The sequence below is a fragment of the Amphiprion ocellaris genome, chromosome 4 (assembly GCF_022539595.1).
Source record: "Amphiprion ocellaris isolate individual 3 ecotype Okinawa chromosome 4, ASM2253959v1, whole genome shotgun sequence".
NCBI classification, from domain to species: domain Eukaryota; kingdom Metazoa; phylum Chordata; class Actinopteri; family Pomacentridae; genus Amphiprion; species Amphiprion ocellaris.
In genome coordinates, this window is record NC_072769.1 from 16,042,127 (window position 1) to 16,068,684 (window position 26,558).

Consider the following 26,558-nt stretch of genomic DNA (forward strand, 5'->3'; position numbering starts at 1 on the left):
TCCCTCGGTCTCACGGCAGTACTGCAGCCTCAAATACATGGCGGGAGTCGGAAACAAACAGCTCCCACACTCCTTCACTTTCTGTTCATCAGCCCACTGTGGGTTCACGCTTAAAATGTTGTTCACATTTGACTATGTTTTCGGTCAATTAAGCGTAATCGTCGCCTTTGATTATAAATTAACGTATACTTATGCATTATATCATTGCATAATGTTCTGGGGTTTTTTTGTTTCTTATATGCTATGTATATATATAAAGAGAGTGGGAAAATATGCCACTACTAATAGTAAGCATTATCATCAACCCTAAGTGATAAAGCAGCACCTATATATTGTTGTTGCAATATTTTTAAAGGACTAACATGGTAGTCTAATAACAACAATTTCGTTTCATCCTCACTACTATTATTACTATAGCTACACCTATACTTATACTACACTACTGGCCATGAATTCATTAACTAAGAGCAACTTACTGTGAAATACTGCCACCAAGGGATCAACTGGTAATTAACAATCAAAAGTTTGACCCATTGAATGTTGCGGACTATCTGCTTTGTTAAGTGAGTCAGTTTTTTTCTGCAAAGCTCTTGTAAATTAGTATTTTAGTATTTAAGTACAATTTAAAAAAAATATATAATGCTCATCTGATTGCATGTATTTATGGCAACAGGGCCAGGTCATTATTTACCTGTAAGATGGATTGTTTTTCATATGCAAATAGTATATTCACTTAATATTCATATGCATATAATTATATAAGAAAATCCATTTAACTGTAGGAACAGATAACTTCATCACAAAATTGTCCCTGCAACAAATGTCACAGTAACTTACAGATTTATGTTTTTTTTTCCAAAACCTTACTGCAAAGACGTAATCAAGTATTTCTATTGTATTTGAGTATGCTTTTTAGGTATCTGTGCTTCACTTAATGATTAGTTGCTCCACTACACTGATCTGATGTTCAGTTAGCAGCTTAATAGATCAAATTATTCGTGGTTAAATTACTTATTAATACTTTGCTAATAATACTCCATATTTCAAAGGAATAATGTAACAATCTGTTAACATATTTCTTCTAGCAATTTATTTCCATTATCACTACCATCGATATGACAGTGGCAAGAACAAATTCTGATGTTAACCTCTCAATGAAAAAAACATAATGGGAAGTACTGACACCTAGGGGTCAATTTGTAATTATCAATTGAAAACTTCGCCCATTTCCAAACTGAAGATTTATATATATGTAACTATATGTAGTTCTATATGTAATCAGTCCATGTATTTATTACTAATACAGGTGTTGTTATACAAGAAAATCGATTGCTTTTCTTATGAACAAATGAACAATTGTAAACTATGGAAAAGGTCATGTGCAGAACAGTCACATAAATGAACTGAAAAATCGTTATTGTGAGATAAAATAAATTGCTGACAGCTCAAGAATGGCAACACCGATAATTTTGATCACTTAAAAATTGTATCTTTTACAACTTTAAGTAGGACTGTGTTGCACAGAAATATTTTTTGTAAAATTGAAATATAAATATATATATAAATGTACAGAATTCAATAAAAATATATAATATATTCAAAGAACAAAGTATACTGATAGTTCTTATAAAGATAAAATAATATATTTTTATTAATTCTGACAGCAATGTAAGATACAACAGAAAAAATATTAATTTCCTACATTCTTGTGAAAATTAAAATAAAGAAATATATATCATATATTTCAAATAGAAAAAAGTACATTCCCTATAGGACCATGAAATATTTTATAAAAACCAAATATGTAACTGATAAAATGGATAGATTTTCTTGTAAGATTTGGAGAAATTTATAGGAATCTATCTTCATAAATCAAATTACGTTTATCTGAAACCCCAACTTACTCATCAGTGCCACAGATTTTATGCAGTCTTTGATTAATGCATTGATTGTAAAATTCCAGTATATTTTGCTTTATGTTACCAATTTTAAATACATATTTTGTATTGTTTCTGTTAAGCATTTTGTAAATTTGTGAAGAAAAGAGCTATGGAAATAAGGTTTATTATTATTATTATTATTATTATTATTATTATTATTATTATTATTATTATTTTTATTATTATTATTATTATTATTATTATTACACCAACTGTGTTGTTTCATATATTTATTTTTTGTTACTCTAAAGGTATCACATTGTGAAAATCCATTTTTATTGTGTTTGTGGTTGCTATAAACTTGGAGGTGTAACCTAAAAGCTGCTAAGATATGAAGGCTTTTACTTGTGCCATTCCTCAAATGGTTGAGATAACTGACACTTAAGGTTTGAGGTTGAATCAAATCGATCTAGCAGGCGTACAGAGAGAGCGATGACGGTGTGGCCACCAAACAGCACTTATTAAAATCCTATGATGAATTCAAACGCTGAATAACCATCAATGATCATTTAGCTGCCAGAAACCAGAGAGGCTGCAAGAAATTGCTGGTTGACTTCCAATCACAGATGCAGAGAAAGTGTTTTTCCTGAATAATAATAATAACAGCTTTATTTATATAGCACCGTTAAGAAGGTGCTTTGTCAGTCAAAACATGCAACAGCGACAATCAAACAAGATATAGAAGACAAGTCAGAGCAGTTAATTAAAATAAATAAATATAATAAATTAAATTAATAATTAGCTAGATTAGCACTCATGTCAAACAAAGGAACCAGGCAGTTTGAAAATTAAAGAATAACATTGAGGGTTAAAGTTAGAAATTAAAAATAATTTTAAAAAAATAATATAATTGAGAATTAAAGAATTAGAGACGACATCACATCAAAGGACCAGGCAGCTAAAAGTAAAATAAAACAAGGGAGAACGACTAAAAAAATCAGGACATAATACAAAATAGAACACTAAAACTAAAGCTAAAAGTAAACTTCACATAAAAGCAGTCTATAAAAATGGGTTTTCAGAAGTGATTTAAAAGAAGTCATCAGGGACGGGTTCATGCAGTCATGGTGAGCACCTTTGCAGTGTTTTCAGGTAAAAAAAAAAAAAAAAAAAACATTTCGGGGACATGTGAGACATTAATTTAGAGTTTCTGTTTATTCCCATACAGATTAGTGTGTTTATAGATCTCATGGCAGACTTTTATTTTGAAGGGACTGTGTTGATTCCCGGAGTCACCAAGTCCAGCGGACCTGGCACTCTCCTTGTTTTCTGATGCATTTCCACTCACACAGTGTCTGTTTCCACCACTTGGAGTGCTGTTAGAAACCATAAACCTCGAATAGTTGCCTCCGGTATTACAGAGGCATGTCTTCGGCTGCGGGCCAACCTCCCGTAGCTCCACGGCTACTCAGCTAGCTCCGTTAGCCGCTAATGAGCGCACACGGCGACTGCTTCTCGACCTCGGCATGCCTCGGAGAAAGAAGAACGACCAGAGCCCGGCGAGGCTACCCGGCGGGCCGCCAGAGGGGGGAAGCCTCGGCCACAACTCGGGTTACCAACTACCTCAGCTGTACGAGGGGGCAATGGCGAGCGACTTTCCGGGCGGCGCGTCGGTATCCAGCGCCGATAAGGAGAAGATGGTCAGAAGCATGCAGGAGATGTTCTCACACCTGGACCCCGAAGTTATTTACATCGTGCTCTCTGAGTGTGACTTTAAAGGTGACCCGACACACGGAAAGCAGCTGTCAAACCTGCTGTAGGACTCTTGGGAGGTGAAAGTAGTCGTTGTAACTTTGCTAACCAGTTAGCTAAGTGTAGCTTGTTGTCAGCGCAGGTTACTGGACGAGATTACTTCACTGTGAATAGTAAAGCGCCGTATGTGTTGTTGACATGAGTACAACTTAAAGCTGCACCCTTTATTTGTTTTTGTTTACACACCCGGGCACCCTCTTCCACCTGTTGCACCTGTTTAGAGCTATGGAAATGTAAAACTATATATCTTCATTGTAAGTGAATGACAGATCCTGTATGTTTGCTTATAAGGCAGCAAGTGATTCTCAAATCAGTTAGGCTCAATTAAAGTAGAAATGAAACAGGTAATATTTAATCGGTCTCTTTTCTACTACATAGAGCAGGGCTGTCAAACTCATTTTAGTAATAATTTGACCTTAAGTGTGCCGGACCGATAAAATCACAGCATAATACCCTATAAATAATGACACCTTAAAATCTTTCCCCCTGTTTTAGTGCAAAAAAAATGCATTCTTTTTACAAAAGATTACAAACAACCTGAAATTTCTTAAGAAAAATCAGTGCAATTTCAACAATATTATGCCTGAGTTTATCATTTACACATTGTAACTTACAGATCACACTGTATTTAAACGGGCACAAAACATTCAGTCACAGGTACCTGGAACTGAACAATGCAGTATTTTACTTTATGATCAAACCAACTTGTCAAGATCTAGAAATCATTTCAAATTTGCATTCATTTCCACATCTATATAGTAATCCTGACCACCTGAACTGACATACCACACAAACTGAAGTGGGAACTATTAAGGAAGAAGGTTAAGTGCCTTGGAAATGTGCAAAATATATATGTTAAAAAAAAAAAAAAATCTCCAAGTTGTGGCAGTGCAGTGGACAAATTTAAAATGGCAGTTACTTTTATTGAAAAATTGCAATTAATGCTGTCTCTGTAACTTTTACACTGTGCAAAGTTGTCCCACCGGCCGGATTGGACCCTCTGGTGGTCCAGTTTTGGCCGTATGTTTGACACCCCTAACAAAGAGGAGTCAAGGTGACAGCAAAGCTTTTCTGAAACTGAATTGTGATGCCTGTTGTGATGATAAGACCTGTTTGATTCAGTTTTGTGTTGTTGTCTTAGCTTCTTTGTTGTCAGGTAGTTCTGTTTGAATTCATTAATGTAAATTCCTGTACACTGTGTTCAAATGACAGTCGAGTACTGTGTGACTCATGTCTCTCTCTTGGTGTCTGGTCATAGTTGAAAATGCGATGGACTCCCTCCTGGAGTTGTCTGTGGCAGCAGAAGATGCAGTCCCGATCCCTCCTCCTGTTTCTGGCTTCGAGCACACTGCTGCAGCCCTGCTCAGTCCAAGACACTTTTCTAAACCAACACCAGACCCAGACTTCTCCAAACCATCGCAGCAGCCTTCATCTCCTCCCTCCACGAACCTCCTGACAGAAGAGTTGGACCTGCTAGTTGATCAGGAGCTACAGACACTAACCGGACTGCAAGATCAGAAGGAGGAGCATCATAACAGCAAGTATTTACCAGCTGGTACATCCCTTTCCTCTTTCCCTCCACCACCTGTTCCTCAGCAGGCCCTCCCTGAGCTGCTTCAGTCCAGCCTGGAGCCTGGATTCAGAGGGCCCTCTGCCGAGCAGCCAGGCCCAGTGGGAGCCTTGTCTGGAGCTTCCTCTCCCCCCAACCAGCTCAGCACGTGGCAAGATGACATTGCTGAGGGGCAGCAATCTGTTTTGGATTTCACACACCTGACAACAGAAACATCTGCAGACAAGCCCAAACCTCCTCTGGACCTGGCAGCCTCTGGGCGTCCCTCAGCTTTTCAGGTGTATAAAAAGCAAGACCCTCCACACACTCTCTCAGACAGGACTGGGCTCATGCAACCTGATGCAGTGGCCGGTGGAGCAAGATCTAAGGTGGACATGCTTAACTCCTCTTGGAACCCAGATGCCCCAGTTTTTTTGCCCCGTATCCATGGAAACCAGGGCCCGGCCTTCATTACTCCTGTGGCCCAGTCCCCCTCCAACTGGCCCAGCCAGCCCAGGCATGCCTCTTCCTGGCTGAGTCAGGGCCCTGTCATTCAGGCACCTCTCAAACCTTCTGCTACTATTCCAAAATCGTGGGCCGTACCTGCTGCTCCGCAGGTCTCAGCTAAGAGCAGCAGGCTTTGTTTGGATGGGAAGCTGCTGGTGCTGCTTCGGGGAGCTCCAGGATCTGGCAAGTCAACCATGGCAAGGTAAGAAATGTTGCAGTAGTCTAAACAGTGACACTATGTCCTCTAGTAATGTAGGTTATTCAGTGGTGTAGTTTTGCAGCTAGCAGAGTAGAGAGTCTATATGCAACACGTAAGAGAATAAACAGTTTAACAGAAGGTACCAGTTTATCTGACTGACAGACATAATATCACCAGTGTTTTTTAAAACATGTTTTTTAACAAAATAAGAAATCACAAATTCACATTATGTCAAGATTACTTAGTCTTTTTCTATTAGCTTGAGTTTTTAGGATTGATTTTTATAATGGCACATTGTTGCACACAAAGCATTACATGGTAATCTAACTTCATATACTATGTCCTGTACCTCTTGTCACTTAGTGGTCTGTGTAAAAAGCTTCCAAATAAGAAAAAACACATTTCTATCTCTGCTGATAGCGGTGTCATAAATACCTTAATAATCTAGTAAAAAGATATTTGTTTGCAATTTAAAAGATTTTAACAAATGACTTGAACTTGCTTCCTTTTGGTTGTTGTAGCATGAAAAGAGTCTATTATTTCTCACTCACTTACCTTCAACCTGCAGTAATGTTGAAACTATAAACCAGAATATTTTGAAAAAAGGGCGGAGATTTTGTTGCCGAGCTGATGGATACCTACCATGATCACATTATCTAAATATTAAAAAGATTAGATGCGTCTTTGGTGGTTTCATTAACTTAAGAGAATTCAATCAAGATAGCAGAGTCATAATCAACAGCCATGGTTGCATAAGAGTCATGAACGTCTGACACAACAATCACAAGCTAAGTTACGTCACTTGAAAGCCATCTGTGTGTGTCTCTGTAGAGCCTTGCTGGAGCATAATCCAGGTGGAGTCATACTCAGCACTGACGACTATTACTACCGTAATGGAACTTATCAGTTTGACCCCACTACTTTGGGGGAGGCTCATGAGTGGAACCATAAACGAGGTAAACAAAACACACAAACACACACACAGTTTTGATGTGACTCTAGAGCAGTAGCAAGTGAACATGCCTGAGTGACCCTTTGAAGCATTTTTTGTCTGAGTGATTGATTGCCATTGTTTTGCCTTTGATTGCTCTGTTTTTTGACCTCAGTTGCACTAAAACAACAAATGATTATTTCTCTTGTGCTGTCTGTCCTATTCCAACTTTATCCCACAGCCAAGGAGGCTTTTATGAGGGGAACTAAACCTATCATCATTGACAATACCAACATGCAGGGCTGGGAGATGAGACCCTATGTAGCTCAGGTCAGTCAGCATTGCAAGAATATATAAAGCTTGGTAATAGAACTTAAGTGGCTAACTAATTCTACATCTGCATTAATAACCCCATCTTAAATATGAGCTACGGTAAATGTTGTAAATATGCTAATCCTCTTAGAGTACATTTTTGCCCATTATCTGTAATTTCACACAAGCAGTGTAGTATCAACGTACAATGTATGATTCAGAGAGTATTTTCCAGTGACATGGGCATAGTTTCTAACGCAGCAAAATGTGAATATACATAGCATTTTAGGTATAGCTGTTATGACAAGTGACTGGAAATTCTGCAGTATTCAGGGAGTCCTCGGTTTACGTCGTCCTCGACCTACAGCGTTCGTCGTTATGTCGGAACTGGTTATGTGAAGCTAGTTGGCGAGCATAGCGGATGAATACGTCGTCACGCGGCACTATAAGACGGCTTTGTTTACATTCTCCGGTTGTATGCCACCTTGTATTGTGTTACATCCGCTAACTTTTTGCCCTCCATTATGGCTCCCAGGCGTAAGTCAGACTCTTCTGATGACAGTACTTTGAAGAAAAGGAAAGCCATCCCCATGAAAGTGAAATTTGATATAATAAAACATTCAAGTTGTAATAACAGTGCAACAGATTCTGCTATCTTCTTGTAAAATGACTCATATATGTATGAAAGTCATTGGTGTTCATGACTTTTCCAAAGAACTTATTGATATCGTGATGCACATAATGGCTTTGCTTACATTTTCGCCATTCCTACGGATCGATGTAAGTCGATTTTCACCTCAAGTCATAACTCCGACTTAAATTGAGGACCCCCCGGTACATACATTTGTGATGAATCTCAAAAAATTATTGATCCCGCATCTGTTATAGGCACTAAAACATGGATATAAGGTGCTGTTCAGAGAGCCGGACACCTGGTGGAAGAACAAACCCAAAGAGCTGGAGAGGTGAGAGCAGTAGAGGAATTACAGCAGTGTCTGGTTTAACACTCTGAGTCCCAAATAGTTTCTTTATGTTTGCTCCTATCACGTTTTTACTCACCGTGGGCTCTTTTTTTTTTTTTTAACCCCATTATAAAATCCTGCACCTTTGTGGAAACTGCACAACCATGGGTTGGAGGAGAGGGAACTCAAAAATTGATTTCTGTGCAGTTATACACAGTTATAATGCCAATTTGAATTTTTTTTACCAGTATTTTTTTTTTAAAAAGGACTTGGACTCAACATATACAATATTTTGGGGGGGCTCTACTACAAATACACTGATCAGCCACAACATTATGACCACTGACAGGTGAAGTGAATAACATCGATCATCTTGTTATAATGCAACGTTCTGCTGGGAAACCTTGATTCCTGACATTCATGTGGATCTTTGACATGTACCACCCACCTAAACATTGCAAGGTCAAACAACGCCCTATAACCCCCACCCCCCCATGACAGCAGCACTCCTTGAGGTCATTTGACATCCTCGGCAGGACAATGCAACCCGACACACTGCACAAACTGCTCAGGAGTGGCCCGCGGAACACAACAGAGCTAAGGTGTTCACCCGGGTTCCACACTCCCCAGATCCAAATCTTACTGAGCATCTGTGGGATGTTCCAGGATAAGCCTGATCTAGGTAGGTTCCACCCTGCAACCCACAGGACCCACAGAATTCACTGCCATCATCCCAGTGCCACAGGACATCCTGTCCTGTGGCACTGGCCTACTGGATCAGAGGAGTTTTAGCAGCATAAAGGAGACCAACACTATATTAGGCAGGTGGTACTATTCAGATTTTTAATTTGTTTCTGTCTGTGTCTTATATCTGCTCTCTGTAAGCACAGTTCGCAGTTCAGCCCAGTAAAGCTGAAAATATACTGGCTCTATGTCATGTGACTGGTGGTCACAGTGAAGTCAGTCATAACTACACAGTTCCACCGACAAGCACTGAATTTATTTTATTTATGTTTTTTTCCCGGTCTGATTAGCACAGCTGTGTTATTTTTGGCAAATTTTTAAAGGAGATATGTAGAATTAAGTGATTTTGATGAAATATCTCAATTTTAAGGTTAGATTTGGTTAAGTTTCCCAAACCAAACATCATGTCACAGATGAGTAGTTAAAGAACTGTCAGAAAGTCCAAATCTGATGATGAAATGATTCAGATTACTTTATTGTCATTCAGGCAAATTATATCGGAGATAAAATAAAATAGGTTATAAATACTGGTGCAGTAGTGCAGTGAATGAAAATAAATAAGTGAAAACAGAGATTAAATAAAAAGTTATTGCACGTGTCCCAAGGTAATTGCACTTGTGAAAGGCAGTAGAGATTGTCTATGTTGATATTTACAGTCCTCTGTTTAAAAGACAGATGGCGGTGAGAAACAAACTGTTCCTGAACTTAACAGTTCTACATGTCAGGCTGTGGTACCTCCTGCCTGAGGGTAGGAGGGAAAACAGTCCACGGGCAGGGTGAGTGGGGTCTTTGGTGATCCTCAATGCCCTTGACAGGCAACGTTGTTCTGCCATGTCCCTTACAGGTGGCAGTGAGACCCTGATGATCGTCTCAGCACTCTGTTCAGTGCCTTCCAGTCAGAGGCACTGCTGCTGTCATGCCACAGAGAGATGCTGCTGGTCAGCATGCTCTCTGTGTTGCCTTTGTAGAAAGTGGTGTAGGAAGTGGCAATTTTGTAAAGACAACATATCTTACAAACCTACAGGTGGGTTTTGGGGTTCTGAAGATTAATGTAGAATGTATTCTAAATTAGTTTTTACTGTTACAGAGCACAATGCTGTTGGAGACAGTTTTGTATATTTGATGTCTGTGTGTCTGTGTTTACCTGTATTTTCACGTTCAGACGTACCACACATAACATACCAGTGGAAAAAATCCGCCGCATGCTTAATGGATACGAGCGCTTCGTCACGATCCAGGCGATTATGGGCTCAAAGATGCCTGAGCGGAAACAGCAGCTCCTTCTGGAGAACAGAGACTCACAGTGAGTTTCACTCAAAAAGTCTTATCTCACTGTACTGACATCCTACTTGTATCAAATGGTGTTTTGATGAGGAAGACTCTGGTATAAATAAATATTAAAATGAGCATGCATTTGCGAGTCTGTGAATATTCTTAGATAGATTCAAACAGAAGATTTGATGAACCACTGGAATCACTTTCTTTTTAGACACTGTCAGTGTAGAATCTCACAAAAACTTTTACTGAGCTGCAATCTAAACTTGTCTTGATAAATTAGTACGGTGTGACATTAAGTAATAGCATTATTTACAGATTGTAAGCAGTGTAACTGACTTTGGAATTCTCCTTCCTGTCAACTAGGGATTCACAATATTGAGATTTTTACTGTGAACTGATAGTTCACTGAAACTTTTATAGAAATTGTGTCTTAGTTTTTGCTATGAAAACATGAATGTAGATCTTAACTTTAACTCATTGTAGTTGCAGATATGTAGAGACGTTCAGGCTCATTTCTAAGTGACTGCAGTCACATAAAGAGAAGCACAAATTTCCAAAATGTAGAATTTACTCACCTGATTTGTCTTCCATTTCCATCTCTATGTTGCCTCAAGATAAAACTGTTTTTACACACATATTAAAATGGATAGTTCTGCTAAAGGCTAAGTATTTTATGGTATTAAAGGCCATACTCTGTTGTGCTTAAAATACATGAAAACATAAATTTATGGCAGGAATCATCCAAATCATTGGGTTAAGTGTGTTATTGTTATATTGTACCTATCATCAGTTATATTTACTGTGTCATTTACACCTTTCTGTTGCTTTAGGCCACTGTCTCCTGAAACACCTTGTCCTGACCTTGTAGATCAGCCTGGGTTGACTGAAAAATGCAAGAAATCCCGTCCTCAGCTGTTTTCCTCCCTCCCCGATGTGTCATCTGTTGGTCGCTCTGGAGAGGTGGGAATGCTTGAAGACGGCACCCACAAATCCACAGAATCGCTCAATGTCCAACTCAGTGAAAGATCCACAGAAAACCATGAAATTTCTATTGGGGACGACTTTGATTTAGGGGACTTGGATTCTGAGCTGGATGACCAAGTGAACCAGCTGAATCCTCCAAATGGAGACCAGAGAATCCCAGACTGTATTGTGGAATCAGTGATGAATGAAGATTCATGCAGAACTGAAAAACCTGTTGCTTTCTCTGAATCTATTGGACAGAGAGTGAGGAGAGAAAGGCCGAGCAGGAGGTCTGGATTTGACAACATGGAGCCTGCAGATCCAGTAAAAGATACCAACCAGGAAAAGACAAATGAAGAGGAATCAGAAGGGGCTGAATTAGCAGCGCACATGGGAGAGAAGGAAATGCATAAGATGTTGAATTTTGTAGGAGATTGGCCTTCTGAAGGGCCTCTTGAGCAGCGACAGGTGAGAAAAAGAGACACCCATGAAGAAGTACATGGGAGTGAAGATGAAGATGCATCTCAAGAATGCAATGACCATGAAAAAACAGTGAGCACACACTCGGGCCCTGATTTAACCGAGCTTCAGAAACTTTTTGATCTTATCCAGACTGGTGTAGTCGCAGCTGAGACCAGCTCTTCCCGCTCACGCTCCATTTCGCTGAGTTCTGGAGAGGAACTGGAGAGAGAGGATGAGGCAGGCGGCTTGTTTGAGGAATCTCATGGCAGTAGATCTAACAGTGAGGAGAGAAAGCTAAACATTGGCAGGGTTAACATCAGCAGAGAATTACCTGACTGTGTGTTAGACTGGAACGCAGCTGACTCTTGTGTTATCAGGGAAATAAAAAATGATAACATTGGAACAACAATCACCGAAAGGACTGACAGAGAAGCTCTGTCCGTGGGTTTGAAAGCACCCGATGCAGAAAATCCTTTTCCAACTTTTATTGAGAAGACTGAGGAGGAAAATGTAGCCCACAGTATTGAAGGTGAGACTGGAATAGATGTGGACAGCTGCACAGAGAACAGCAGAGAAACAAGAATTGAGGCTGATGGCAGCCACATTAGTGACACATGTCAGAGTATTGTGAGCGAGGGCTCTGTGGAAACAGAAAGTAGTCCCTTCAGTCAGGAGAAGAAACAGCGTCAGGGTCGCAGATCAGGGAAGCAGTGCAAGCTAGCCCTCACCTTCACTCAAAACTGCCCCGATTCCTTATTGAACACTCTGGACAGTCTCAATACCACAGCTCAAGACCTAGACAATAGTCAGAACAGCATCAACTGTGATGTCAAACCTAACTTTAATCCTAATACCAGTCTTATCCTTGAAACAAACGTTGGGGCCAAATCTGCGACAGACCAGCAGCAGGCTTCCCCTCTTCCTCTGGTGGACACAGGCCGCTTCACTCAGACAGAGCCTCAGGACTTTGCTCTTCTTTGGCGTCTCAATCGTGCAGGCAGCCCTGATGATGCAGTTTTCACTGTAGGTAGCCATGGCAGTGACGTCAGAGTCGTCTGTGGCGACTCTTCTCGTTTTGTGCCGGAGCTCTCCTCTGCTGTTTCTGCAGCAGTTGCAGTTCACCCGTCTGGCCACAGGGAGGTACCCTACCATGTAGTGCATGAGAAAGGCACACAGGTGGAGGAGAGAGAATTTGGAGTAACTCAAGACCGGCTTGAGAACCTGCGCATTCTCAGTCGCCATTTTAAGCTAGTTAGTTTTGACACATTAGAAGACCTATATGACAAATGCCATCAGGACTTAGAGTGGACCACCAACCTGCTGCTGGACTCTGGAGAGAGGTTCTTTAGAGATGAAGATTGTGAGGGGGAGGAGGTTGGTGCAGCTGATGAAGATGACTACCACGCATCCACTCTGCATGCAGCTTCATCTGAGGCTATAGAAACCAGTTCATGTCCTATTGTGTTCGATCAGCATCAACCTGAAGACAGGCCAAAGAGAGAGACAAATGTGATAGAGGATGGATCCCAGCAGTCAAACTGTGAGACAGCTACAGAGTCAGATGACAGCGCCAATAATACTGAAGTATCTAGTTTTGGAGGTGCAGCTATTCCAGCTACGAACAACAATCCTGATCCTCATCCTGATACAACCTTAGACTTAGAAACATCTCCACAAGCAGAACCTAACTTGCCTGAAGCAGTAAAGGAAGGAGAGAGATGTGACGATGCTGACCACAAAGTGATATCTGAGTCTGACCTAGAGGGTGGAGCTTGGGGTGGAAGCTTTGATAATAGGGTAACAATTGAAGACTCAAGAATTGAGACTGAGGACGACATTGCCAGCTTGGAGGAGATCACCCGCCTGCTGCTGGATAACCTGGAGGAGATGGAGAGACAGAAAAAGAGCAGGAATGAGGAGAGACGAAGCCAACACCTGAGTATTCAGTGTGTGGAGCTGAAACTACCCACTGAACTGGCACTGCAGCTCACTGAACTCTTCGGTCCTGTTGGAATAGACCCAGGTAACTGACACAGATTTTACAATGAAAAATAGTTTCTCACCACTTGACATGGTGTGGTTATACATGATCTGATAGGTCATGATGGGAGGAAGGGTCAAGAGCCATCTGTCATGGAAAGGGAAAAATAGTTATTTTCACAGATGCAGATAACTGCATGCAGTTTAGAAAAGTGTCTTTCAGGGCTTTTATGCATGAAAAATGATGGTAGAGAAATTCAATCTCCATCACAGCTCCACACAACTTGCCAGCTGCTGCGTAATGTGGGTGTCATTCAAAAAATGCTGTACAGAACTCACTAGTTTGGCCACCTTGGAGAGGGCTTAACGTGCTCGGTTAGCTGTTCTCAGTAAGGCTGTTGGTTTTAATGAAGAAAATAGCACATTCTTTTGCTATGGACACCCTCTACCCTTAGTGTCACTCTTGATTTCATTACTTTTGTCACTTATAACTCCCTTACCATTTGTTGAGGGCGACTCCTCTTGATTCAATCACTGTTCTCTTAACTTTTGTTGTCAACCAGACCACTTGATTCCATCACCATTTGCCACTGATTAGCAACTTTGTGCAAACTGACCACTGTTCTGTATTTACATACTGTCCCCTTCCAGCTGTCTGACCGGCTTTATGAAATGTTTGACTCTGTAAACGTTCTGGGTCGGCTTATCTTCACAGACTCACGCTCTGTGTTGGTAAGCCCACTGTATACTGCTATACTAACAAACACCCTACTGTAGCAAACTTCACATAACAACTTCAGGTAAATTTATTCAACAATTTTCATCACTGCACTGCTTAACCTGCTCAAAAGGTGTACTGCTCTACTCCTTAGAACTCACATAACTGCATCTGTCCTGTCTGTTTCATTATATTCAGATACCTGCCCAGCTGATGACTACACAGTGCAGATGGACCTGAGCTTGGCTAAACTGCTCCACCAGAAGTGGAAGGAAACCATCCAGGTGAGGCGATTCTTTACCGGCATTAGGTTTGTCCATTCATAAATGTACTTGGATCCACTGTGTGTGAGTCTGAGAGGGTCTTTGTTTTTTGTTTCTGTTCCAGGAACGGCAAAGACAAGCAACTCTTTCCTTTCACTTGCTGCAGGAAAGTGAGTCGTAACACACACAAGCACAATTTTAGATGAAATCCATAAGGCTTAGGCATATTTAGTATACCTTTACACACCTGTCCTTACACCACTTTGTTTCACAGCTACTAAATGTCCATCTTTGAATGATCAGGTTCGACACACTGGGGTGACTCACAGGTGACCAAACCTGGAATACGAGAGCGGACACCGGCAGCTAATTTTCTGATTAACACAGACAGTCACATGTCATTGGACAACCAGCCAGACGCCTTTAGTCGGATGCCGTTCATGGACCACTGGAATGCTCCCCGTCCGCATGTCTCTCTTCGAGATATTATAAAAGAGGAACAGGCTTTACAGGAAAACATAAAGAAGGTATTATATGCCAGCTGCACCTGTGATTGTTGTATGTTCTGCACATAAACATTATGGTCTTTTCTATTCCCCTCATCCTAACTAATGTCTGTCCAACTACGCTCCTATTCAGACCAGACAAAATCGTGTAGAAGTCGACCGACGTGACGGAGCCACATTGTTGAAAGAGAACCAGCTGTACTCCCTGTTCCCCTCCATTGACAGGCATTTCCTCCAGGACATCTTCAGAGACCACAAGTGAGAAAAGAACTTTGAGATTGTACTCACTTTGTTTGTGAGACATTTCTATAAAGCTTTAAAGTCATTTTTTCCATGTATAAACGTATGGATCCGATGTGTTGAAACAGTGTTCTATACTTTGGGTGAACTCGTGCATGTGTTTGTCTTCGCACAGTTACAGCCTGACTCAGACAGAGTTGTTTCTTCGCTCTCTGCTGGATGAGGAGCCTGTGAAGACAGTAGTTGCCCCAGAAGCTCCTCGGTCCGACTACCACAGAGCAGCCAGCAAGGAGAGGGAAAAGGTATTAAGAATACAGGCAGAAAGAGAAGCAAGCAGTGGGTCTGAACTAATGTATAAACTTACTTCTCCTGACCTTCATATCTATGTTTATGCATATTTTAACAGGTAGTTGTCAACTTATTTGTTGAATCACTTTGAATTTCACTGCAACATTTTAACATGACATTTTGACAATTATTGTATCGCTGTATAGACAGTATTGATAAATAGCACATATTCATCTACAGTGCAACATATTCTGTGAGAAAATTGTGCATCCACAATGGTAAATGTTTTTTTTTTTTTAAGCAACATTCAGCCTTCTTCCCATTTCACAAAAGCTTAGACAGCTGTGATGCAACACTGTACCACAGTGCTTATAGTTTTTTGTATGTTTCATCGACGCAGTATAAAAAAAAACACTTATGGCATCATTCAAATCTCAGTTAGTAATAAACTGCTTAAAGGCATTGGTAAGAATTTAATTGAATCAAACATAATCACCTTATGCAGATCAGTATCACAATGTATAATTCATCTACTTTCCTCACTCCTTATTAACTGTCTTTGTCACTTTTTTTTCTTATTTGTCAGAGACAGAAACCTCTAGAATCAATTGTACCAAGCTATCAGGACACAGAGGACCCCGAGTATACAGACTTCAGGGCTGAGGCCAAACTGCAGAGGAGCCGACAGCTCGAGAGTTTTGCTAAGGCTGCAGAGGCCTACAAGCAGGGGCGCAAAGAAGTGGCCTCATTTTATGCACAGCAGGTAAGTGACTGAAGCAGAATAGTTTACTTTCATATTCTGTATTTTCAGCTGCTATGCACTTTTTAAATAATTGCTGAATATTTTTTGTTTCTATGTAATATCCTCACTGAGAGAATATGTAATATTAGAAGTAATGTTTGTTAAGCTTTCCTGTTTTATGTTTTGAATTTGTAGCATGTCTGTGATTAATGTTGACAAATGCTCTGCTGAGTAAATAAATTTTCTCTTTCTATTTTTTTTTTTTTTTTTTTTTTAGGGACACTTGCACGGCCATCGGATGCGTGAGGCCAATCACCGTGCAGCAGTTCAGATTTTTGAGAGGGTCAACTCATCGCTGCTGCCCAAAAACATCCTGGACCTCCATGGGCTGCATGTAGACGAGGCTCGAGAGCATCTGGCCCGAGTCTTAGAGGACAAAACCGCAGGTAGTTAACAATGTACTGTATACACTCAGTATAGGTCCTTAGAAACATGCACCTCTCATTGTTAATCTGGAAAATTACCATGTGGGTCTCATGTGAATAGCACTATTGTCACTTTCATGTAAAGGTCTTAGCAAATTTGAAGGCTGCTGCAGCACAGGGTAAAATATGAACATAAAGAATGTGCATTTTGTAGTGTTACCACCTATTTAGATTTATTATCATAGCCTTTATCTCGTGTCTTTCGCGCTCTCTGCTGCTCTCTGCTCCCTCTCACTCACCAGGTGCCAAACATCACACAAGTACTGTGTCTTTCATGTCTAAAAAAAGCTGCAAGGAGCAATAACCGGAAAGTCACCAGTGTATGAGTGACAAAAGCCTTGACTTTAGTAGATAAACAACATGTTCCATGTCTGAGAAGGGCTGTTTGAGGCCAAAAGGAGCATGTGAAAGATGAGCCTTGCATATTGAATCGCTTTCACACCTGTGGTACGGTTCGCCTGGTTTGAACGAAAGATAAAACGAAGCTAAGATATCCTCCTAAATGTGTAAAATTGATGATGTGCGCCTTGAGGTCCAGACACCAAGCAGGAATGTCACTGGTACGTGGTGTATCTAACCCATATTGCCAATCACAACGCCCAGCTTGCGGCTTTTTCTAAGCTGGTGCTCCTGCCCCGCTTTTGAAGTTTGTGCACATTGCTGCTCTTACTTAAGTTCTCTCTGTGTGTCTTTTGTTCTTCTTTGGCCTCTTTCTGTGTAGATTTCGAGCAGGGTCTGTGTCGACCTCAGCTCTCTGTCATCACAGGAAGAGGGAACCACAGCCAGGGGGGCGTGGCCCGCATCCGCCCCGCCGTTATAGACTACCTCACCAGCAAACAATACAGGTACGCACACACACACACACCAAAGCAAAACTCCCGAGCCAGAAATGTTCATCTTCACCCACCCACCGTTTCTTCTATCTGTGAATCTCTCAGGTTCACGGAGCCAAAGCCAGGCCTTGTGTTGGTCTCTTTGAAGTGAAAAGAACCAGTTTATTGGATTCAGACTACAGCTGCTATGGAGGACAACTCTTTCTATATCCATCATTCTCCACGTCTGCGATGCCCAAATACAAATATTCCAGTCTGTACGGTGTGATACACTCAGCCTACGTGTCTTACTTCTGTTAGTCAGTTTTGGTAGTTTTATCTATAAACTTCCAGATACATAATGTCTGGTTAACTGAGGCTATATTCAATTCAGATTTTAATGTTGAATCTATTTTTTTCTGTGTTTATGGAAAAGGACTGCATTAGTGTGAAACATAAAAAAAGAATAATATTTTTCTGCATCTGTAAAGCGAGAATACATTGATACTATGTTTTATATTTAAAAATATTTTAGTGTAAATTTGCCTTTTGTGTATTTTAAAGAGAGAAAAATTCCTGTTTGTCAGGCTCCAAGTTAAATAAGTTGTTGAATCATTTGAACATTTATTAATTTGGAATCATGTTTGAGCACATTGTAAATATTTTACACAATTTGAATCATGATCGCTTGATTCCTGCTTGTAGGTTTCTCTTTGAGGATTTTAATTAATATAAAACAACTTATCTGAGACATAGTTTAACCATTGTATTTAATGTCGGTTATACATTTATTGTTTTGCCATCACAAAGCCAAATGCTTAGAACGCCAGCTTGAAACTCCACAGATGATCAAAGGCCAGCAACCCCTTGAGTTTGAACCTCCACTGTGATTCTCGTCTTCGCAGTTGCTTCTGCAACATTATACTCTTCGTTTACTTTTGTGTAAGTCCAAACAAAGTTTAGTTGCTAATACATTGATATTTAAACTCAGGTGACCATTTAATAATTCAAAGTTTTTCGTCTTTTTCAAGACCGGTTGATTGTTTCTGGCCTGGTAGCTTTTTAAAACACATTGTGCCAAATTTTGTAGCAGCTGTGTTGCTAATATTGCTACATTAGTTTTGTAAACTTAAAATCTTTTCTGTTTTTTTTCTACCTGTGTAATATTTTTTTTTAATAAAAGTGTAACAAAGGTGTTAACAAATTTTACTGACTGTACAGAATGTTGTGAGCTCAAGAAATATGACAAGAATATTGTATTTTTTAGCCATTTGATGGTAAGGTTTTACAGAGCATAAAATATGGTGGAATAAAATCCTATTTGTTTACAGTTTGTGTTTCTGCGGATCGAAGTAGCCTTTTATTTTTTAGTTTTAGCAAAATTTGCACTTTAGTTTTAAATTTATAATTTCCAGTTAGATGTCTGGATTAGAATATAAGTGTCAACTGGTCGTAGTGGACAAAATAAAGCCTTAGCTGCTGCTGTGTCAACAAAACAAGCCATCATGAAACACTGACAAATGGATTTAGTTATTTAATATTATTCTGTGTAAAGACTGAATATTACATACAGTGTACTGTGACCAGACCACGATACTATAAATGATCACTATAGTTTCATAACTTCAATATATACAGTTAGAAGCAATGTCTGCTCCATCCCTGTTCTTAATGAATGTTAAAACTTACTGCTTGTTTACCCACAATGCAACTCAATCACCAAAAGTTTGGTTGACATTGCGTTGCATTCACGTTGTATTGTAGCCCATTACCAGAGGTTATTGTGGCCTTATATGTCTAATATTTTAGTTTAGACTGTAATTACATGCTTTATGAAAATGTTTAATACAAAAAAATAAGAAATTACCTTTTTAAAATGATCCTATGGATTATATCGTCAAAATATAATCATCATGAATGAAATTTGAAAACTACGTTATCCAAGTTTAACTCACCCTATTGCCCATAGGGCAATAGCAAAAGAATTGATTTCTATATTTAACATATAAAACCCATCCATACTTAATGTAAATTACAGTTTAACCAAACACAGCCTATAGCAATACTATGGATTTGCCTGTAATAATCCTAATATCATGCCTGACTGTGCTACAAAAACATACCATTCGGCTCAACTAAAAAATGAAATCAAGTTGAAACAAATTTTTTTTAGTTATGACAACTTTACAGGAAATTATGATCAACCAACAATCTACACTGAGGAGAACCAGCTTTTCCTCAACAATCAAAGGTATTTCTAATTACCAGTTTTAATCCTCTGAAATGGTCTCAGTTGGTAAAAACGGGAGAGGATTCGAAATCCTGAACAGGAAGAAAAATTCAGTTATGTAGCCAGTTTCATTAGGTTGCATTGACCTGAATTTAGTTTTAAATCAACTAATGCAGACATTCTAGTTTAAATTACAACATAAATTTAGGTTGTTGCAATAATCAACATGGTTATTTCAACCTAAGCCATCAAAATAATGTTTGAAATTTCAAAGTTTTCTCTAAATCAGTAGAATATATGCTATAAACTGCAAACATTTCTTATTTGGTTACAAGAAATGTTAAATTACTGCAAAAACTGTTTATTTCTATTTCTGTAGACATAAATGTGTATATATTTAAATGTTGGTAAAACATTTGTAACTGAAGCTCACTCCTTTGGTTTTGATTTTTTTTTTCATTTTGAAAGTCTTTTTGCGGTGTGTAGCCTGCCGTTTAACAGCTGTAAACATTTGACGTGAAAAATCAGCAGGGTTCCCCCAATTACAATGAGAAAACAATTTTCACTTCATCCTGGATGAATTTCTATTATTATGGACAAAGTTTGAGTCATTATCAACAATTTTTGACTCATTCTGGACACATTATTATTAATTCTGGGCAGGGCAGGTTGTGATTCATTTTTGACACGTTCAGGGATTGTGGACAATTTTATGTCATTTTGTACAAATTCTGGGTCATTTTCAGCAATTTTCGGGTCATTTTGGTCAAACTCTCCAGAGTCAGTTATTGTCACTCCAGTCTTCATCCAAGGGTATATGGCACAGTAACCACAACGGAACATTCTAATCTTAATTTAGAGTTGGTTTATTGGTGGTAACTAACTGGAGGTCATATTTTGTCGTTCTTTTTTTAGCCATTACTATCTACAACATCTCCGTGATCATGCATAAATAAATAAATCTTCTTACTAAAATCATTTCTTTGTGCCAGCTGTGCGCTCCGCTGCTGCGTAAAATGGCACGCACAATGGCACAAATCCACGAGAGACAAAAAAACTCACACTTTCAAGCGCAGCTGCTGTGGGGGAGGCGAGCAGCAGTGAGTCACACCTCCACACTCCAAAAAGCGGATGCGTCTTACTTGACTTTTTCTTCTCACTTCGCTCCTCTACAGACCAGCCACATTTTTAGAAAGGTCTCGCAATATTTCGTCTCTGCGTCGGTTCAAATTTATGGCGGTGGCCGATTCGATATATTATTATTATAAACTAACTTTTTCTGGAGTTTAAACCTGTTTTCTGTCAGCACAGCGCTGCGTTCAAAGGCGGCAGCCAGCATCCGTTAAAGATCGAGAAGACCGACAAGAAAGGTAGGCCCAACTGTGCTTGTCTTCATCTTCTTCTTTGTCTCGATGTAACGATCTGTCTGACATCTTTAAGGGACAGTGTTTGGTTTTGTATTCTTAAATTTAAAAATCAATCAATCAATCAATAAATAAATCACGGTCCTTGTAGAAAAAAAGCCCAACTTATTTCACAAGTAAATCTTTGAAATAACACAAGTGAACGCCTCAGTGTGTATTCTTACTCTCCCAGCAGTGCGAATACATAATTAGGTGTGTATCACATAACATTTCGCAGTAAACTACACTGAAAAACGTGTCTGCTTGGATAAACGGGAGTAGTATAGTTGCATCACATAAAGGCCTGGTTGCTCCTTTTTCTTACTTTTTAGTAAATCATTTATCTTTCCTCTGCAGTACCAAACTGAGGCTTATTCTAGTGAAATAATTTAGAATGTCAAAGTGTGGAAAACCCACTGATTCAAGTGTCCCATCTCCGTTGTGCTGGTCTTTCCATCTAGATGACTGTATGTGAGATGGCAGGTGGTTTTGAGGTTACTGCTTTGTGATTCTGCTACATTAGCAAAAACTGTCAGTTTAATAGAACAGACAAGTCAGAAGAGACCACCATTAGGACTGGATTAGACCTTGTAGTAACTGTAAAGATTAATTCCTGTCACTGTATCAAACGGAGACGCCATCGGCCACTGTGAGTGACAGATTGTGGTGTAAACTGCAGAATCCAGACTGGCTCTGAGGTCAAGGAGATGCATTAGAGTAACTGGAGACAGATGAATCTCACTTATGAGCTTGATAATGTCACGTAGATGTGGTTAACGAGCCCCCGTTTGAGGCTTCAGGATCAAGCTTTGGATTGTGGGTCACACCCAAACATACAGATCTTTACTTCCGTATTTAGTCAGTACTTTGTACCTGTTTTCTTCTGTATGCTTTTACTTTTCTTTCGTAAATATATAAATATCATCTACCACATGCAATATTCTAGCAGTTGTTTATTTAGATATTATTTAAGCTGATTTTTTTTAATTCCTCATGAAAGCATCTTGGTTTAAGAGCCGTACTGATGTCTAATCTTCCATAGCAGACTACATGTTGTATGAGAACAAACTGGCAGCTGTGTAGAGAAATGTTTAAATAAAACTTGAGTTAAATGAACATTTCTAACCATTCTGGGTGCTGTCATTTACCTCGTGTTGGTAACATATCGTCTCTTCGTCACTCTTCCTCAGTAAATTTCCCTCTTTGGTGCCGAGAGGTTCGATCTGTCTGGACAGAATGACAATCTTCTTGATAATCAGAGACAAGGACCAGAACCTGACCAGGCTGCTGCAGAGGCCGAGCGGAAGTGAGGCGTGCCGAGATGGCCTAAAGAAAGAAGAGGTTATGTGAAGTGTATATAACACTGTGCTGACTGTACACATCTACTGTATATAAGAGACATTTGAGGACTCAGAGGAGGTGCATCAAAGGCTAGTTCAATTAACTGAATGACCATTACAGGAGAGCATCTCTGGTGATGGATTTTCCGCAAAGCTGAGCTGCACATCACCTGCTACCAAACCTACCATCTACATATGGAAGTACAGCACACACCGAGTGATCGCTGCTTTTGACTTCCTGGCGGACCCTGTAAATCGACCAGAACAGCTAGATCTTTGACTTCCTCGGAAGAACCGCAGACATTTTGAGGTGTGAGATAACTAGAGGCAGCCATGAACGGCTATCCGGAGATGTCAGTCAAGTGTGTCCTGGTTGGGGACAGCGCAGTCGGCAAGACGGCCCTGCTGGTCCGCTTCACCTCGGAGACCTTCCCGGACAGCTACAAGCCCACAGTGTTTGAGAACACCGGGGTGGAGGTCTACATGGACGGCGTCCAGATCAGTTTGGGGCTGTGGGACACAGCGGGCAACGACAACTTCAGACAGATCAGGCCGAGATCGTACCAGCAGGCCGATGTCGTCCTCATCTGCTACTCTGTGGCGAACCCAAGCTCTCTGGCCAGTGTCCAACACAAGTGGATCGCTGAGGTTCGGGAAAACTTGCCCAAGGTACCAGTGCTGGTTGTGGCGACCCAGACGGACCTGAGGGAAGTGGGGGTGCATCGGGCCAGCTGCATCTCACCAATGGATGGGAAACGTGTGGCGCACGAAATCCACGCTAAAGGCTATCTGGAGTGCTCCTCGCTGAGCAACCGCGGTGTGCAGCAGGTGTTCGAGTATGCAGTGCGGACTGTTGTGAAGCAGGAAAAGAAACGGGCCAGGAGGAGCATGTTCAGCATCAACCAGTGCAAGGCCTTTTGACCTCCATGTGGTGGACACCTGAACCTCTCATCAGACTTTTAGTGTGCGGTTCAAACTCAGTTGACCTTGCGGAGGAGCAAGAACCTAAAATGTGATTTCTCAGATATAACTAGGGGTCTTTTTCACTAACCTCCCAAAATGTATTTCAAACTGAGCATATACTGATTAAAAAATATACCGCACGGACCCTCATGCATATGTACAGAGGTGAAACAGGATCTATGTTTGAGAGATCCAGGGGAGTAGTCAGACATAGTGCTGATTCTTACATGGAGTTATGTCTAATGGGACAAAGGATTTTTGACAAAGACTTTTACTTAATTGTAGTAGTTGAAGCCTGACGTGTTAGTCTACAGTCACATCAGCAAATGAACTTTTAAAGGCAGAATACACCAAATAAGTGCATTTGCTATCACAAATAAAACGACACAAGCAACTTTATATAGTGGCACGGGGTCATGATGATATGCTGTTCACATCTGACAAAATCAAATGCAGAAAATTCTTTTTTATTCAAAGGAAATTAGTAAATAATGGTGTGTGAGCAATGATTTAAACTATCAGTAATAGGATAATGTAGGTGTCTTCTCAGATAGCGTGATGAAAGTATTTTTTTTAGGTTGTACATGCAATATATTTCTCTATATGTTCTTCAAAGAGGAATTGTATTTGATGCGACGAGGAAATGAACCATTGACCGGTAAAAATGTTGGCAAAAATGCCTACAGGCCGCACGTTTTCTCCAGATTATACGTGTATCCTATTTAAATATGTTAAATCCGTTAACAAGTTTCTATTGTTTTGCATGTTTCCATATCAGCTATTGCAAAAATCAAAATGACCTTAAAAATGTGGATTGAAAATTAATGGAAAATGTCTGCAGACGTAATTTGCAACCCACCTAATGTTTATTAAAAAATAGACAAACACAAAACATCAGCATTTTCTGAAATGTTCACATTTAATTAAAATCATGCCACGTATTAGTGGCTATTGTTAGATTTTTGTGCATTGTTGTTTGTTTTTTGTACACCTTCTTTTGGAAAATACAACAAAAATATCAACATATGACCTTCTGTCTGCATTTTTTTTCTTTGCGTGGTATTTGTTGAACAACTAACTCACTTAAAACTAAATAAGACTACAGATTCAACACATTTATCATTTTTGTTTTAATTTATCTGTACAGTTTGTGTAATTGTACAGTCTTACCCAAAATGGACAACTGAATGAATAAATACGGGGAGGTAGCAAATCTAAAAACTGGAAAAAGTCAGCATAATTATCAATCATTTATGACTTTTCATATGTCAGTTTTGTGCCTATATTTATCATTTTTGTTTTTGTTTTTTAGGTTTTTTTTGGTGTAATGACATTGAATTTAAAGTTGTATTTGCTCATCATTCCTCACATTTATCTGTCTTACATTACTTACTGGTCCTGAATAAACTTTATTAGGATCATACACTGGAAGAGGTGTAATTTATATTTTGTTAAACTGATATGTATTGTCTTATAATGTCAGCTTTGATACAGAATTCTATATCGTATGATATGCCACATGTCCTGACATAATGTAGGTTTTGCATTTCATATGCATGTCATAGAAAATATATAAGCTATTAAATTGCCTGATGAAGTGTGATTGAAATCTGTGTAAGACAAATTCTCAAATTCTTATAGAAATCATCGAAATTGTACATTTTCACGACTTAAATGATAAGATTCCAGTATATTTATGGAGGTGCGACGTCTGCAGGCAAGCAGGAAACTTTGCTTGTTGGGTTTAACAAGCTCATTCTTATCTTTAGTGGTGGATAAAGTCAGTCATTTATGCTGCCATATTTTAGTGTTTGAATATTTAGAGTAGAGCATCTGTATGATCTCATTTTACAGTCATGTGTAGCAAAATGTAAAAATAATGGCCAACACACTAAAGAGGTGGAGGCATAAAATGATGGGGTTGAGAACTTTAAACTTTTGTGTCTTTCCTAATCAAGCTTCACTTTTATTCATATAATTACTTCAAAATCACAAAATGACTGTAGAAGTTGTGGCCCATCCATAGAGGCTGAATCCAGGTAAGAAAAAAGTCCTAATACTCCTAAAATTCAAAAGTCTTATAGTCTCAAATATAGTTTTGTTTTTGTTTTTTTTTTACTTACAATACTATACGATACTGTATATGCCCATGTATATGATGTGTGAGATGGTGTGTGTAAAATATGTCTGAATATACACGTCAGAGGACGACATGAAGGCTGTTTGAGAAAACTAGTGCATGTTAAATGTTTAATGCTTAAACTGAAGGATAATGAAAGTGAAAAAAATCCCCCAAAAGACAACCAGGAACAGCAAACGACCAGAGAAGCTGTTCCTTCCCCCTCATACTCTCCCGCTCTTTCTCTGCATATCTCTATGATATGATATGTTTTATGTGGTATTCAGAGCTGCTGAGGATGAGAGCTACAATACACACTTTTCAAGGATATGCTGAAAAACACATAACCACATCCCAGCGCACACACATATGTCTCTATACGTTCTATACACAAACTCAATGCACTGTAGGTCTCAGCCGCTGCCACAGACTTCACACACAGACACTCGCTTAGTGCTGACAAACCTACGAGTCACGTAGACACACAGGAGACCACCTGAACACAGAATAAACCTCACTTAGGCCTCTGAATGTCCACTAACTCTATTAAAAACCTACTAAAAATCCATTTAAGTACCAGGAGTACTAATGTTTAATGGTATTTATTATTGTTCCACTTTATTAAGCCTTACATTATTCCCTTTTGCACATTTGTTTCGGGCCCTAAAACATCTATCATCTGACCTGTGCAAAAAGAAATCCCATATGGTGAGTATTTATATATTAATTTACAGAGCAACTCTTTCGTTAAGTATTAACCAGTGCTGTTTAAATGTAAGTAGAGTGAAACTAATGTTTTTGCTACTTTAGAATTTGAAAAAACATGATGAGACAAAAATAGGGACTGACTTTAGTTTTTTTTTTCACTAT

The 26,558-nt window shown here is 39.5% G+C and overlaps 2 protein-coding genes across 3 annotated transcripts; both read left to right on the plus strand.

Moving 5' to 3' along the window:
• Positions 1–3,170: 3,170 nt before the first annotated feature.
• On the plus strand, positions 3,171–18,963 carry n4bp2 (NEDD4 binding protein 2). 2 transcript variants are annotated; one of them, XM_023292686.3, is made up of 16 exons: positions 3,171–3,659; positions 4,951–5,950; positions 6,779–6,903; positions 7,120–7,208; positions 8,079–8,155; positions 10,059–10,199; positions 11,005–13,622; positions 14,496–14,581; positions 14,685–14,730; positions 14,864–15,087; positions 15,200–15,324; positions 15,482–15,608; positions 16,181–16,357; positions 16,614–16,782; positions 17,543–17,666; positions 17,760–18,963. In XM_023292686.3, the coding sequence occupies exons 1-16, from the start codon at positions 3,407–3,409 to the stop codon at positions 17,803–17,805; spliced, it is 5,427 nt and encodes a 1,808-aa protein (XP_023148454.2). In that variant the 5' UTR covers positions 3,171–3,406; the 3' UTR covers positions 17,806–18,963. The 2 variants fall into 2 exon arrangements, with proteins under 2 accessions (XP_023148454.2, XP_023148455.2); XM_023292687.3 differs by having other exon boundaries at positions 3,588–3,712.
• Positions 18,964–20,974: 2,011 nt separating this feature from the next.
• rhoh (ras homolog family member H) lies at positions 20,975–25,000 on the plus strand. The gene is made up of 2 exons (XM_055009604.1): positions 20,975–21,233; positions 22,457–25,000. The coding sequence occupies exon 2, from the start codon at positions 22,940–22,942 to the stop codon at positions 23,525–23,527; it is 588 nt and encodes a 195-aa protein (XP_054865579.1). The 5' UTR covers positions 20,975–21,233; positions 22,457–22,939; the 3' UTR covers positions 23,528–25,000.
• Positions 25,001–26,558: the final 1,558 nt, after the last annotated feature.